This window comes from Dromiciops gliroides, chromosome 1 (genome assembly GCF_019393635.1).
Source record: "Dromiciops gliroides isolate mDroGli1 chromosome 1, mDroGli1.pri, whole genome shotgun sequence".
NCBI lineage: Eukaryota > Metazoa > Chordata > Mammalia > Microbiotheria > Microbiotheriidae > Dromiciops > Dromiciops gliroides.
In genome coordinates, this window is record NC_057861.1 from 708,235,323 (window position 1) to 708,252,535 (window position 17,213).

A 17,213-nucleotide genomic window follows, 5' to 3' on the forward strand; every position below is an offset into this window, starting at 1 on the left:
TAACCTCTGTCTCTCTTTGTTCATCTTTTCTTTTCTCTTGGAACCTTTCCACCTACCACAAGCACGATCAGGTCTTCCGTATTCTTTTTTTTTTTTAAAGTGGGGCAATTGGGGTTAAGTGACTTGCCCAAGGTCGCACAGCTAGTGAGTGTCAAGTGTCTGATGTTGGATTTGAATTCAGGTCCTCCTGACTCCAGGGCTGGTGCTTTATCCATTGCACTACCTAGCTTCCCCCAGGTCTTCTGTATTCTTAAAACAAAATTTTAAAATCCTACAATCCAGCTTATGTTCCATATCTCCATCTGTTGAGGTCCTTTTCATTTTTTCTAAGTCCCAGTTCTGATGCTACTTCTTCCAGGAAACCTTTCCCACCTGAATGTGACCTCTTTCACCTCCAAAGTTTTTACAGCATTTTGTCTGGATCTCCCCTTTACCACTGCTCCGTGATATCCCATGTAATACCTTGTTTCATGCTGATTTCTGTACACAGTGTCTATTCACACAGAGGCACCCTTAGATTGTAAGCTCCTTGAAGACATGCCCTGAAACTTATTTATTTCTTTCCCCCAGACGCCTAGTATAGGGCCTGGCATGCAGTAGGTTTTTCATTAACAAATATAAGACTTCTGCCCTGAAGTGTGCCTTGTCATATTCAGAACCTTTGGGGTTTCTCAGTTGGACTCTCATTCCTAGTATTGAATGTCATGATGAACAATGTCCTGAGGGCCAAAAAATACCTCCCAGGCCTGGAGCCTCTCTCATTGTAACAGGTCAGAGTAGGGCTCAACAAACAGGCCAGCAAAGGGCATTTCAGTACTGCCACACAGATACCCCAAGGTCCTTTCAACTCCAGTGATAGAATGTGACAGCTGGAATGAAACCTGTGAATTGATGTTTATAGGTGCTTTAAAGTTTTCAAAGCACATCACCTCCTTTATCTCACTGGATACTTACAATAGTTCTGTGAAGCAGGGTTCTGTTACTGTCACCGTTTTACAGATGGGAAGACTGAGGCCAGGAAACATTAAGTGACATGTCCAGGGACACAGAGCCAGTAAGTGTCTGAGGTAGGATTTGAACTCCATTCTTCCTGACTATGAGGGAGGCATTCTATTTGCTATATCATCCAGGGCTGGCTTTTAGGATCCAGTATATGCTAAGTGGACAAATGTGAGTAGGCTATAAATCTTATAGGAGTTTAAAGAACATCAAAGAGATCATTGAAGGTTTGGGTAGACCCAGAGGTACTTCAAAGACCCCTTTTAGTCTCTGATCTTTTCCCCTTTCCCTCCCTCCCTCCAAAGGAAAACCCAGACACAGGTGGAGGCTTGGAAACGTGGGTTAAGATGGAACTCTCTCCCCTGTTGTCTTGGCAACTGTTAGCTTGGGAATTCGGGGCAGGACTGAGATCTCTCTTGCTTATCTCCCCCCCCCCCCCCCCCCCCCCCGCTCCCCGATATTCCCATTTGTCAGGCCTGACTTACAGTGTAAGCTTCCCATAAGCTCACAGGGTGTAGTGACCTGTGGGCACTGTTTTCAGGTAGATGTGTAAGGAAGGCTTTTTGATGGGGAATTGAGATGGGAGAAGGGAACTCTGAAGATAGACATTTGTTATGTCTTATCAAAAATATGCCTGTCCACCTCTTCTAGAAAGCAGTTGGGAATTATGCTAAGAAAATTATTAAAAATGTTCATGCCCTTTGACCCAGAGACCATACCTTTTGGCTGTTAGGCATATACCCCAAGGATGCCAGTTTTTAAGAGAAAGACCCCATATATACCAAAATGTTTGTAGCAGCAAAGAACCAGAAACAGAGTAATGCCCATCAATGAATGGGTAAGGGTGTGTGGTGGTTATGGGTATAGAAGAGTACATGTGATGCCAGATGTTTCTGAAGTGTTGGTTAGTTTTCCCCAAACTGTTCCCCCTCCTCTTTTTTATTCTTTATTTTAGGGAATGACTCTCTGGGAAAGGAAGGAGGGAGAAATACAATGGGAAAGAGATGAGATGTAAAAATAAAATATTGATAATTATTTTTAAAAATAAATATCTCACCAACAGAAAAAAATTAAGCGTGAGAACAATGTGAAAATAAACACATTTGGAAAATTATTTAGGTTATACAGGATGGGTCAAAAGTCACAAAGGGGTCTGATGTTTTAATAACTTTTTGAAAATTATTTTTTCTGTATTTTTTGCCATTAGGAGATTTAATTTTTTATACACAATGTGAATTCATTTCCTATATATACTGTATATGATGCTGTGGTATTGTAAGTTAAAAACAAAAAATAAAGGACTTATTAAATATTCATGACTTTTGGCCCACCCTGTATATTTAGGTGTGTGGTGTAAAATTATATGATGGAAAGTATGAGTTCAGAAATAGGGAACAACAGAAGGAAGGGAACATCATTGTCTTAAGGGCCATACTGTTGTAAATGAAAATGCAGTTTAAGTGGAAGAATTGGCATTTGATATCATAGGCAACTATAAATGCTGTAGAGATAGAAGTAAATTTTATTTTTGCCAGGCTGTAAGATAACATGTGTTTAAAAAACAACAATGAAAAACTGATAAAATCAAATTGCCTTTTCATAGGCTTAGAATTACTCAGTCTGCCTTATTTTCTTCTTATCCTTTTTCCTTCTCCCATCCCGAGTATGTTTTTAGTCCATGTTTTTTTCACCTTGATAGACTGAAGGAACAAGTTCCATCCCTCTGCTATCAAAGCCCATTAAACAAAACCAAATCCTATTAGACCAATATTCTGTGAGATCCACCATTTATTTCCTGCTCTCAGTTTTATTACTTGTCAGTAATTCATTTGAAGCTCAGCTGCAATCCCTTAGAGATAAAAGTTTTCTTTTAGCTCCTGTGGCTGTATTCTCAGTACTGAGTATTTGATACATAAGATTCTTTTTTTAAAAATCATGGAAACTAATTAAAAAAAAACTTAATGAGTACAACTTTTTAGGAGGAAAATGAAATATCTGTGCCCCAAAATACAAATGTATGTTAAAGGGTTTTTTGCAGACAAGACTCATAGTAAATATTTACTGAATGAATGAATGAATGCTGTTAATCAAAACTGAAGAGAGTTTTTAACTATTTTGGTTATTAGTCTGATGTCACATGGTGGGGTTAAAAGAACCTGACAGGAAAATATTGATCCATCCTTAGCAAGTTTTGACTAGATAGTATTTAATGAGATCTTATGTGTTTGTGTGTATGTGTAAGTGTTTTAGGAAAAGATTTAATGGCCATTACGTGATGGTGGGGGAAGCACACCTTATGCAAAGCTGAAATATTATTTGGACTATCAAATTGTCGTTTGTTCTTGACACTAACTAGTTGGTACTAACGTTGGTGGAGTCTCTTAATCTCTATGCATGTCAGTTTCTTTTTCTGAAAAAAGGAGGGTGTTGTCTTAAGTGACCTCTGAGGTCTTCCTTCCAGAGCTGATATTCTGTGATCCTACTCTAACTGACCATTACTAAGGGAGCTTGTTGAGTCTGACTACTCAGATTTGGCTTGCCAAAATTAGGGAACACCATGCCTTGTGAGATCATCTCTCTCCCTCCCCTCCCCCTTTGTTGTCAAGGACATTTCAGAAACTAGTGAAAATCTAGAGTGAATTTAGAAAAATTCTCTTGTTGTGTCCCATAAACAAGCTCTGAAACAAAAGTTTAAAGTCACAGCTCTCGTTTAACCAGTTTACCAGATGTTTCCTGAGGTCTGACAGATGTACCATTTACTAGAAAGTTGCACTCTGGAGATTTTGCGTGTTATGGACACCGTTGCTATAGACAGTGCCTCTGCAAGGGTAGGATTTGGAATATAACCTTAGCTTCAGTTTAGGATTGAAAACGGGGTTTCTCTTTCATCCTCAGGGCTTCTTTCGTTGACTTTATTGAAGAGTGATCGAAGCAGAGATTGCCCATAACTCATCCCTCTGTACTGTTTGTTAGTGACTCCCTAAACCAAACGGGCCTAGACACACCACCCTTCCTTAGCCTGCAGAGGCTGCTTTGGCAGTGAAGGCCATGCATGGGGAGATAGACAAGTCCTTTTAACTCTCAGGAGCGTCTCGTCAATGAAGGCTTCGGGAAACTGCAGATGTGTATGTTCCTGGCAGAAGCCAGAGGAGGACGATTCCATGAGAGACCTTGTGCGCTTCGGGTGCCAAGAGCCAGGATTTCTCCTTAACAGAATAGCTGCAATTTCTTTTTTGCTCCAAGAGAAGGGGAGGGCCCTGGGACAGGCTGGTGGGGACTCCCATGACTGGGGGCAGGGTAGGCTGTCCTTCACCTTCCTCTTGCTTCCTCCAAAACACAAGTGTGACCCTGACTGCAGCCCCGGTGCAGGACTGGGACATTTTACCCTGCCGCTGCCTTCTTCTCATCTGCGAGGGGGGAGAGCCGGCTTCCTGGCCGGGAAGCCCCGAGACTTCTTCCGAGGGCCCAGGCAGCCCCGGCCCCTGGCCCCTCCCTCGCGGCTGGGGTTTTATCGTTAGAGGTTTGGAAAAAGCCGCCCCAGAAACAAAGAAAGTGGGCATCATGGGCAGGAATGCCTCGTTATAAAATAGACCCAACGTTCTGGCCCTGCGGGCTCCCCAAATAAACAGGCCTGGAATTGATCGGGCTCGCTCAGGGCCCCTGCTCTGTGCGGGGCCGGCTGGCGGGCGGGCAAACAGGCGGGCGCTTGGGCGGAGGGGCCGGGGCCGGGGCCGGGGCCGGGCCCGGGCCGGGCAGCGGGGCAGGGGCTGGGCAGCGGGGCCGGGAGGCCGGGACTCTTATTTTGACGGGCCCACGGCCTCCCCAGCCTTTCTGTGCAGGAGACGGCTTGCCAAGTTTGTGAGGCCCAAGGCTTTCTTGTGGGAGGACGCTGGGCTGTCTTCATGCTCTTTGGCAATGATTAAAGTGAGGTTAGTACCCAAACCCCCTTTCATTTCATTCCCTTAGCCTTGCTTTTTCAAACCAGATGGCAGCCTTGTATTTTCAGCTGCAATTAATTTAAACGATGAGGCAGCAAGTGCTGTAAAGGAGTCAGGCGATTAGTTTGTTAGCCAGGAGGGACAGCGGTGGTTGCTCTCCCTCGCGTCCATCCATCCTCTCCTGGCTGGCTGGCTGCATGCACCTTGGCTGCATCATCAGATCCATGTCAGAGATGCCAGGCTTTCATCCCCAACCGGCAGGAGGGGGGAGGGTGCTTCCCCTCCCTTCCCCTGCACCGCCCTTCCCCCCCCTCCACCCCCCCTCACTCCTTTCCCCTCTCTTGCACTTGGGGTTGCCTTTCCAATGGGCCCTTGTGACTTGCAAGGGTTAATGCCCACTGAGTAATTGTTTCCTTAATGAATTGGGAGTAACAAAGTTTCAGGTGATGGCTGACTTGTTACTGCCAGGCCGGGCTATCATGTGACCGTCCCCAGACAATGGGGCATAGTTTTCAAGTGGCGGCTGATTTGGGGGAGAACAATGTGCTTTTTTTCTCTGCTCCTTCCAGCTGCTAGGACTTCCTCCTAAAGGGGTATGTTTTAAGTTGAGTATTTATCTTTAAAGAAAATTACAAGGGGGGAATAAAAGCACTTGGCTACAATTGAAGTCTCAAGGTTCTGACCTCAGTTATTCGACCACTTCCCTCAGTGGAAATTTTATTTCTCTATAGTTGCCTCAGAGTGTAGGATCAATTAGAGATAGAGAGATCTTTCGTGTTTAATGGAAAATGAATGCTTTTTATCGGCCTGCAACTTATAAAGTAACTCCCTAGCATAGAGCCCTTTACTACTTTCTTTTCCTCTTGTGGGAAGAGAAAACTTAATTTAAAATGGATGTGAAGTAATTGACTATGTGCTTTTGAACACCGGGTGTCAGCAGACACACACATGCCTATACACATAGGTGCAATTGAATTTTAGGGTGTTTTTTTTTTTTTTTGCCTTTCATCATTTGAGAAACATTTTCTTGGCTCGGCTTGAGCCAATGAAAGGACGCCTATTTAACATTAACCCATTTCGGATGAATTTAATTTTGAAAGTCTCAGGGCGAAAACAAGAGCTCAAGAATGTTTCCTTTGCTAGACTTGAAAGTTACTCACTGTACAAGGAAATGGCAAACCACTCCAGTATCTTTGCTAAGAAAAACCCCATGGACAATATTGGGGTGACATGGTCCTCGGGGTCACCAAGAATTGGACACAACTGAACAACCACAAATGTGTTAAATTCAGATTGTGTGTCGATAAATTGAGTGAGCTAAGCTGATGATATGAGGAAAAATTGTTGTTTTTATTTAATTTTGCTTTATTGTCTCTTGATGACAGGTTTTAATTGATAATCTAGTTTAATCCTCCTGTCAAACTCAAGCCCATTGGTGAATTGGCTTTGTCAAGGTCACAGAGAGGGTCAGGATTCAGACCCAAGTCTTATGATTCCAAGCCCAGTGTTCTTTTCACAACTCCACAATGCCTTCCTTGCCTCTTACTCGAAATTTGAAATTATATTCAGGAGCATTTCCTTGATGAAAATATTTGGACTGTTCTTGTCAAAAGCTGAGTATTGATATGAGACATCTTTTTTGGAACTGATCCTGTAGCTCCAAAGATAACAGTAGATCTTTGATTTTTCTATGGTAAAGAAGGACAGAAGGGGAATAAAGTCTACAGTTCATCAAAAACTAATTTCCTTCAATAATTTCAACTTTCTTCTCCACCAATGATTTGCCAGAGCTGCTAAAAGGAAGGAAATGAACTGATTTTTTACCATGAGGTCTTTTTATTTCCCTCTGCTATAAGGAAGATGCGATCCAAAAGGCAAACAGCCTGGAGGAAGAAGCTGGGGCAGCCTGAGTAATCCAAGAACTGGGTAATTAGCCCTAAATAATAAAGTTGATTGTATGATAAGAACTGGAATTTGGGTAGTTTTGATATAGTGGGTAGTTGAATACTTATTTACAGCATTGGCTTTTTGGAGGTCCCTGAAAAAAGATTTCTTGAGATACAATACTGAGAAATTGGCATAGTCTACTAGAGATTCTTAATGATTCACCTGAAGTTAGGAGATTGCTTTTTTGGGAAAGGAATATTACTTTGCCACTGAATGCAATTATCTTACTGGGCGTTCTCTCTGTCTCTGTCTATCTCTGTCTCTTTTTCTCTTGACTTCTCCATGTGCGTTAAATACGATAGGAACTTTTTTCTATATATGCACTTTTGTATGCATTATTTCATCGAAGCATAGGGACTTGACAAACATTCGTTTGGATTAATTTAAGTAATTATTGAGTTCAGTCATTTATTTTTTTTTCCAACAACTTGGTGAGGTAGGTGAAGTATTAACATCATCATTTGATCAAGGAGGGAACCAAGGCTTAGAGAAGCAAAATACTTTGCTAAAAGTAGTACAACTAACAACAGCAATGCCAGCTAGCATTTACTAAAGATTTGCATAGGGCTTCAAAAATATTTCATTTGATCTTCATACATTTCCTGGGAGATGGGTGATATTATTATCCTTATTTGACAGATGGGGAAACTGTGGCAGGCAGAGGTTAAGTGACCTGTTCAGAGTCACACAACTAGTCAAGTGTCTTAGGCCAGATATGAGCTCAGCCTTCCTGACTCTTGTTCCAGAGCTCTCTCTCCACTATGATACCTAGTTGCATGGAAGGAGGCAAGCTAGGTAGACCTTCTGCCTTCCCGTCCATTTTTTCCCCCTATCCTACCAGAAAGCCTCTTTGGACTTGGCAGTCAGGAAATCCCTTTTAGATTGAATAACACTGTACAGTAAGAATTTACTAATTAGGGACCTTGAGGGAAGTTCATTCTGAATAGATTAAGAGTGTGAGTTTTTGTGTTTTTTTAAAACTCCGTTTTATTACTTTCAAATACTGGAAACTAAATAACTGGAAGCAAGCCTTCTGTGTTGTCTAGAGGAGTCTCTGGGGGACTTATTCTAGTTAAGATTTATTTGTAGTCCGCATACTTCAGTTCTTCAAGGATCCCTGGTTTTGTTTGTGGCTGTGCCTTCAGCTAATGGTGCTCACCAGCCCTCTTTTGACTTGGTGCAAGGCTTTCTGTTTTGGTCTGTGGCCAAAACTATTCATCTCTCTAAAGCCCACCTGGTGATGAGCTTCTTCCAACCGAGTTTTGTCCTTAGTCAGTATTTTTCTAATTTACCAGTACTGGCTACAGCCTGTGCCCACCAAGTCCAGCCTTTCAGAATCTAGGGTCCCTCCTTTAAAAAACGTGAGGTACATAGCCAGTATTTACATGTAAACACATACTTTGAAATTTGATTGAAATCAGTTTGTTCTGTCACTTAATTTAAACACAGCCTTCTACAGCTTTCTTTCCCTGATTGATTTGGTCAGCAAGCCCTGTCTTTGTAGATATTAAAGACACAGAAATCAGCCCAGCTCCTGTCTGAATAAACACAAATTCCCAACAAGTGAAATGTAGATGAATCCTAGAAAAAGAGTCTGTATGTCATGGCGGAGAGCTACCCACAAAGCCAGGAAGACTTGGCTTCCAGTCCTGCCTTTAAAACACATTGGCTGTGTTAATCATTTAACGTCTTAGTACCCAAAGCAACTCTCTAAGACTAAGTGGCAGGGGCAGCTAGGTGGCACAGTGGATAGAGCACTGGCCCTGGATTCAGGAGGACCTGAGTTCAAATCCGGCCTCGGACACTTAACACTTACTAGCTGTGTGACCCTGGGCAAGTCACTTAACCCCAATTGCCTCACCAAAAAAAAAAAAAAAAAAAGACTAAGTGGCAGAGAAAATGCTGAAATTGGCATTAGTGGAGGGGGTTTCCTTAACCAGGAATTCCCTATAGCAAGGAAATCACAATCCAGTCCCTCCCTTAGGATGTATAAAGGAAATACTCACACTGATGACCCTGCACCATTCCCAGGTATAAAATGTTTTATTATGTAGAAAATGTATAAGGTTTGTTTTTTTTTTAAGACCCAACAGGTACCTCACTTGTCAGGTGGACTAACCATAGCCCTTGTCCTCTGGTGAGAATCAACTTTTTTAGACGGGAACAATTCATTTAACCCAGCTCAACTCTATGTTTAAGTATTTGTACATCAAAATATGCTTTTATTTGAGGACAAAGTTATTTACATTTATATAGAACCTTGTAATAAAGTGCTTTCCTAGTAGCAATCCTGTGAGATAAGCATTATTTTTAAAAATGTAATAAACTTTTTTAGTTATAGTTTTGGGTTCCAATTTTTATCCCTCCTTCCCTCCCTTTGCCCCTCCCTGAGGCAGCAAACAGTCAGATATGGGTTATCCATGTACGATTATGTAAAACATGACCATATTTGTCATTTTGTACAAGAAAACTTGATTAAAAGAAAAAAAATGAAAGCGAAAAATAGCATGCTTCAGTCTGTTCCATCAATATCAGTGCTTTCTTTGGAGGTGAATAGTATGTTTCATCAATAATCCTTTGGGATTGTCTGGGATCACTGTATTGTTGAGAATAGTCTAGTCATTCCCAGTTCTTCATCAAACAATATTGCTGTCTCTGTGTACAATGTTCTCTTGGTTCTGCTCACTTCATTAGACATCAGTTCATACATGTCTTTCCAGGCCTTTCTGAACTCATCCTGCTTGTCATTTCTGAGATAAGCATTATTATACTCAAGTTGCATATGAGCAAATTGACAGGCAGAAATGGTCAGTGACTTGCCTGAGGTCACATAACTTGTCAATGGCTAAGTGAGTCCTGGAACCCAGGTCTTCTATCCCCAGTTCGAGGAGGTCTTTCCACTGCAGTATTCACTCTGTTCCTTAAGCTTTGCCAACAAAGTAAATTACTCCAAGAGAAGGCGGGGATCGCTTTTTCCTAAACCTGTTTCCTGGTCTTTGTTAAGTTTTTTTTGAATCACTTCCATTTGTTGAATCAACTTTTCAAGTTAAGTTAGTTGATAATTTTAAACTACCTTCTAACATCAACATGCTATGAATATGTAAGTGCTGGCTAATAACTATAGTAGCTGACATTTATAGCTTTATAGTTTATAAAGTACTATAGAAACACATCATCTTTTTTATTTCATTTGATTTGTTCTCACATAGGGCTTAGAAACTTGGGATGGCTGCTTCTGCCCAGTTGTGGGAAGAATTCTTTTTGTTTGTAATAAAGCAAACAGTAGGAGAAAGCTTGCATATCGCTTTATTTTCCTTGGTAACAAATCTCATGCTCTTATTCCCCTCCAGCTTGCATATCAGACTTTTATTAGTGGGTCAGAAGTATAGATCAATTCAAAAGACCCGGAGGGTTTCAGTTGACCACAGGTTCAATACGAAGCCAGCTGTATGATGCGACTGCTTAAAAAAGAAACAGCTGATGTCATTTTGAACTAAAATAATAGAAGCACAGTATCCAAATAATGGGAAGGGAGGTGTCCCTGTATGTAAACTGGTGGGGCATTTAGGGCCTTAGGTCCAGTTCTGTTTGTTGTGATCCGAAGACAATGGAACATCAGAATTCATCCAAAGGAAAGTGAACCGGGAGTTTGAGGAGTTGAGAAGCTGGACTATGGGAAGAATTGCGGAGGGACACCCGAGCTGTCTGAGGCTATATGGAAGTCAGATCCAGGACTGATGGAATGATTATTAGGAATCAGATTTGGGCTCAGTACAAAGAGCAACAATTAGAGTGAATCTGGACAGCTTCGTGGAGTATACATAGAGTACTGGGCCTAGATCAGGAAGACCCGAATTCAAATCCAGCTTCAGACACTTGATAGTGGAGTGATCCTGGGCAAGTCACTTAACTTCTCCTTGCCTCACTTTCCTCAAATGTAAAACGGGGATGATAATAACACCACCTATCTCTCAGGGTTGTTGTGAGGATCACATGAGATAATATTTGTAAAGCATTTAGCTCAGGGCCTAGCACAAAGTAGGTGCTATTTGAATGCTTGTTATTATTAACCAGCTCTCAGAACATGGTGAAGACCATATCATTGGAGGTTTGTAGGCAGAGACCCAAACATCCTCCCCTCTGGTTGCGATGTTGACAGTGGAGGCCTGTATACACAGCGTTTTGTGATCATGCAAAGAGTGGAGTCACAAGAGACTTGACTTTGTCTCTTGCAAAATAGGGTTGATAATGCATGCAGTATCCACTTCATGGCATATATGTATGTATATGTATATGTGTGTATGTATAGAGAGACACACCTACACATACATATAAGCTCCAATAAGATGATACATGTGAAAAGTTTTTGTAACCTTTAAAACACTCTATAAACATCAGCTATTATTGCTGTTGTTCCCAAAATTACTCAAAATATTACAAATATCACATCACATATATTTTCAGACATTGGACTTGCCTAGTCAACGATTCGTTTTTGAATAGGCTAGAATTTGCCTTTTCTTTGAGTAACAGATGATACTATTCTGAGGCTGGTGGTTCTGAATTAATTTCATCCCCATATCTTTCTAATGAGGGTCTCTAAAGTATTTCATTTAGTCACTCCAACATCATCCATTTATTAAGTGCTTACTACATGTGCCAGCCATACAAGTACAAATAATAAAACAATCTTCTCCCAAGGAAGTTATGCTCTAATGGAGGAGATAAGTACATATAAAATGCATAGCATGAGTAGAATGTGAATAAATACAGATGTATGGAAAGTAGTTTAGGAAGAATCTCACTAGCAGTTCTGGGGAGTTATGGAAGGCTCTATGCTGTATCTTTTTTTAATAGATTATACATTATAATCATGTTAAACATATTTCCACATTAATCAGAACAAAAGGAAAGAAAAAAAGTAAGAAAAAATAAACAAGAACAATAACAACAGAAATTAAAAAAAAAATGCATGGGGCAGCTAGGTGGCACAGTGGATAAAGCACTGGTCCTGGATTCAGGAGGACCTGAGTTCAAATCTGGACGGCCTTAGACACTTGACAGTTACTAGCTGTGTGACTCCGGGCAAGTCACTTAACCCTCATTGCCTTGCAAAAAACCTGAAAAAAACCCAACCCAATAACAATAACAAAAAAGCAACAACAAAAGTGAGAATAGTATGCTTCGGTCTGCATTTAGACTCCATGGTTCTTTTTCTGATTGTGGAGTGTTAAGGGCTAAAATTCTAGCTAGTCTGTCTAAAATATCTAATGAGTGGTCGCCAATAAATTATAAGCTTTAGCAAGAGTTAGACTTTTAAGCATTTATTAAGGAGAATAAGAATTTGGTAAAGAGAGAGAAAGGCCTAGATTCCTATCTATTAAAGGGAGAGCACATTTCTAGCTCCGCTCTCCACCAGAGTCCAAAGGAAAGAGCCCGAGAGTGAGTGCCAGTCTCTTCCTTCCTCCTCCCACTAGTCCGCGTCACTTCCTGATGCCAAAGAAAAGACTCCTGGTCTTGCCCTCAAAGACCTTCGCTTCATGGGCAGAACTCTTCTACAGTAAGTATCCAGCAGGTGGCGTTATTCCAATCGTTACAGGAGAGATTTTTCTACCATAAATCTTTTGGCATTATCTTGGGTCATTGCATTGCTGGGAAGAGGCAAGTCCATCACAGTTGATCATCACACAATATTGTTACTGTGAACAGTGTTCTCTTGGTTCTGTTCATTTCACTCAGCATCAATTCATATAAGTCTTTGCAGGTTTTTCTGAAATCCATCTACTTATCATTTCTTACAGCACAGTAGTATTCCATTACATTCATATACCATAACTTGTTCAGCCATTCCCCAATTGATGGGCATCCCCTCAGTTTCCAATTCTTTACTACCACAGAAAGATCCATGCTATATCTTAAAGGATAAACAAGGACTCCATGAGGTGGAGATAACAGCCATGATAATGGGCAGCACTCATATAACGCTTGAAGGCTTGCCGAGTACTTTCCAAATATTGCCTCATCTTATCATTTTACAATAACCGCAGCAGGTACATGCTGTTTTATCATTCCCATTTTACAGATGAGGGAATGAAAACAAATGTCATGACTTGCCCAGAGTAACACAGCTAGTTTGTGTCTTATGGCTGCCTTATAGGGAGGGAAGGAGTGCATTCTAGGCATAAGGATGGCCACTGTAAAGGTGTGGAGGTGGGTGGTGGAGTCTCCATGGTTCTCTGAACTCTGAGGAACAGACAGAAGGCCAGTTTGGCTGGACTGAAGAGGGCAGTTTTCAGGTTGTGTCCCCCTTTAGACTGAGCTTGTGGAGGAAGCGGGGCTGTCTTTTGCCTTTCCTGTATCATCAGCACTTTGCACAGTGCCTGACATAGAGTAGGCCCTTAATAAATGCTTGTTGACTGACTGAATAATGTCCAGCTGAGGCTGGAAAGGTGAGTTAGGGCCAGGTTGGGTAAAGCTTTTAAAGCTTAGTAGAAGACTTGATTTTTTTTTTTTTAAATCCCAGATGCAATAGGAAGCCACTGGAATTGGTTGAGTAAAGGGAATCACATGATCAGATTTTCAGTTAAGAAGAACTATTTTGGCAGCAGTGTCTGGGATGGGAGTAGAGTGGTGAGAGCCTCAAGGCAGTGAAACCCATTAGGGGCTGTTGCTGTAATCGAGGGGAGAGGTAACAAGTGTGTTTCAGTGGAGAGAAGGCGTTGGGCATGTGGGATGCTTGGCGGCGGATCAGCCTGTGGGGTGAGGGGCAGTGAGGAGGGAAGGATGGAGCCAGAGGGAAGAGCCCAAGGACCAGAAGGACCGTGGTGGGGTTTGGATTGTGGGGGTGGGGTGGGGAGAGACTGAGTTCAGTTTGGAATATGCTGCATTTCAGGTGTCCCTGGGACATCCAGTCTGAAATGTCTAATAGGTGATTAGTGATGTGGGCCAAAGCTCAAGCGACCCACTGGGCAGGTCTGGAGATACACACACACATGCAGGGATGTAATAATGTATTTGGATATATGAATATAACGATTATGTGTGGGTATACACACACACACACACACACACACACACACACACACACACAGAGAAAAAGCTTAAGTGGCTCATTGGGTCAGAGGTGCAGAGCTGGGAGGGACCTGAGAGATCATCTAATCAACTGCCTTATTTAGTTTAGAATGCTGGAAGATCTAAGTGTAAATCTGGTGCCGGACACTTAGCAGTTATGGGACCCTGGGCAAGTCATATACATGCACACGAGTGTGCCTATATATGTGTATACAACACACATGTAACAGCCTACACACATGTATATAGTGTGTGGTCACAACCTATGGTGGTATATGTACATGTGCATAACATGTATGTGTAAGTAACCACACACAAAACACCTATGCGCATATATGTAGATAGTGCGTACAACATATATATAGGTATAACAAGCTACACACACATATATGGTGTCTAATACGTGCATGTATATGTATATATAGTCTGTATAACATACATAGTATACATATGTGTGTGCATATACACATATATAATATATGTGTATATCTTATGTATCTGTATATAGACACACACATGCTGCTTTTTCACTCTTTACAGTACCTTTCCTTCTGTTCCCTTTCCTTTCCACCCCGACCCCAGGGTTTCGTTTTTTTTTTTTTAAAGGGTCCATTCACTTCCCTAGGCAGCACCTCCTGAAAAGGCCCTGCTGAAAGGCTGAGCTAGACTGGAAAGATCCTTGGCCTTGGTGGGTCTGTGGAGCTTAGAAGACTGGCTCTGATATTTCTTCTTTGAACTTGGCAAGTAACTTATTTTGAGTTTCTTTGTAAAATGTGGGGAGCAATGCTTGTACTCATAACCTCCCAGCGTTACTGAGAAAAAAGGGCTTTGTAAATGTACATGATGATGGTGATGACGACGACGATGATGATGGACGATTGATGAAGAAGCAGCATTGAGGAAACAAGGGAGAACCTGGCTCTTCATTTGACTGCAGCAGATACGGAGCTCATTATCCTGGCCCTCTGTGGGCTCAGCCTCCAAGCTTTTCTTTGTTGGTGTAGGACAATACCCCCTTCCTTCACCCAGATTCATCCCCTCAACTCATCCTAGACTCTTCTTTATCCCTCATTCCTTTTCTCTCTCTCTCTCTCTCTCTCTCTCACACACACACACACACACACACACATTGATGCAGTTTGCTTTGACATAGCATTCGCTTCTTCCCCTACTACCCAGTATATTGCCAGATAAGAGTTTATCTATTGTAGGGGCAGTTAGGTGGCACAGTGGATAAAGCACCGGCCCTGGATTCAGGAGGACCTGAGTTCAAATCTGGCCTCAGACACTTAACACTTACTAGCTGTGTGACCCTGGGCAAGTCACTTAACCCCAATTGCCTCACCAAAAAAGCCAAAAACAAACAAACAAAAAGAGTTCATCTATTGTTAAGAGACAAGGGAGATGTGTCCTGGAACCTCAACAGTAGAGTACAGAACTTGGCCGTTGCATCTGGCCAGTTTCATTACCTTTTAGTACTGACTTTGTTTACCCCACTCTAGTCATCATCTGTGTTCTTTTGGCCCTGCTTTCTTTCCTCTACCTCACGTTATTCTTGTCTCCATGGTTCTCTGAACTCTTCCCATCCTACTGTTTGTTTAAGCATTCCCCCGTCCTCAGGCAAGCATTTTATTTCCAGCTTTTTGTCATCACACATAAGGCTGCCATGAATATTTATTTAGAGATCTGTATGTATATAATATAATAGAACATATATGTGTGTGTGTGTCTTTTCTTTCTGCTAATAGTTTCCTTGGGGCCTATTCCCAGCAGTTCTTCCTTGCTCTTGACTCTTCCTTAGTTCAGGTCATCACCTTCTGCCTGGATTACTGCACTAGTTTCCTAATTGGCCCTGCTTCCAATTTCTTCTCTCTAGGTTACACCCTCCACAGAGCTGCCAAAGTCATCTTCCTCAAGCAGAGGTACAACCGTGTTACACTTCTGCTTAAAAAGCTTAAATGGCTCATAGGGACCTTAAAGTTCAGCTAATCCAACCCCCTCATTTAGAGCTGTGGAAGACCTGAGTTCAACAGCTTTAGACACTGCTTGTGTGACCTTGGGCAAGTCACTCAACCTCTCTTTGCTTAGTTTCCTCACCTGTACAGTGGGAACAATAATAGCACCTACCTCCCAGGGTTGTTGGGAGGATCAAAGAAGATAATATTTGTAAAGCACTTTTGCAAACCTTAAAGCACTATGTAAATAATATATTACTGTTAATATGCTATCATCATTGTTATGCAGATAAGCAAACTGAGGCTGAGCAAGGTTAGATGACTTCTTCTTACATAGGTGGAACTGTGATTCGAACTGGGGTACTTTGATTCTAAATTTAGGACTCTTTCTGCTGAACCACATCCTCTGCATAATGAACTGCAAACTTCTTTATCTGGTATTTAAGACTCTCGGCTGTATTCCATAATCCTCACTTCTGTGGACTCTCTGTCCTGGTCCTCATGGATAGCTCCCCAATTTTCTGACTATGACATTCCACCCCACTCCACTCCCTGTTCCATTCCATTCATTCCCACAAGCACCCTTCTCATGGCTTCCTCTCAGAGTCTTTGTCTTTCTTGGAGACTCAACTTTGTCACCTTTCTGGAGGCCCTTCTTGTTGCCTCCCGCTAGTTAGCTTCCCGTCTCCTCAGCATCTTCTTCTGTGGACAGGTAGCCTCTTTTCTGGGTCTGGGTCGGCCTCCTAGAACGTTAGGTCCTTGGGGGCAGGGACAGGTTGTGATGCCTCAGGTGTCTAGCCACAATGCTTTGGATTTAGCAGGTGCTTCATAAATAAATAGTTACTGAATTAAAGTGAAGTAAGAGATAGCACTGCCTGAGGGCCAGGTGCTAGAGCAGGAATTCCTAAAAGTTTGTATGGCATATTCCTATTCTTGGCATCACCTTTCCCTCCTTATGCTGCATGCAGGCTTGTGCACATGCGCGCGCACGCGCACGCGCACACACACACACACACACACAGAAAAGAAAAAAGGCACCAGACTGTTTTCGACTGCTTATAAGAGCACAGAAATGGGCACCTTTCCCTTTCTTCATCCCTTTAGTAAATGACCACAGTTTTACCTGAAGTACAGCTAGAGCTGAGGGAGGGAGGGAAGAGAGAGCAGTTGATCTGGAGGGACCAGACAGCTTCAACACAGACAAAGGCATCTCGTAACATGGAGGTAAAAGTTGGCTTTAATAAGCTCTGGCAGTCCCTGGGGATGATAATAACAGGAGTGACATCACAGGGTTTTTTGTAAG

General features: G+C 42.1%; 1 protein-coding gene across 3 annotated transcripts in view; it reads left to right on the forward strand.

Moving 5' to 3' along the window:
- Positions 1–17,213, forward strand: part of VGLL4 (vestigial like family member 4) — a 186,517-nt gene that overhangs the window by 150,371 nt on the left and 18,933 nt on the right. The window contains exon 1 of one of the 3 annotated variants that reach the window (XM_043975617.1): positions 4,818–4,928. The exons of the other annotated variants lie outside the window; for them this stretch is intronic. Coding sequence (XP_043831552.1) covers positions 4,915–4,928 — 14 coding nt within the window. The 5' untranslated portion in view covers positions 4,818–4,914. Of the gene's footprint in view, positions 1–4,817; positions 4,929–17,213 lie in introns of those variants that run through there. 3 annotated transcript variants of the gene reach the window in all.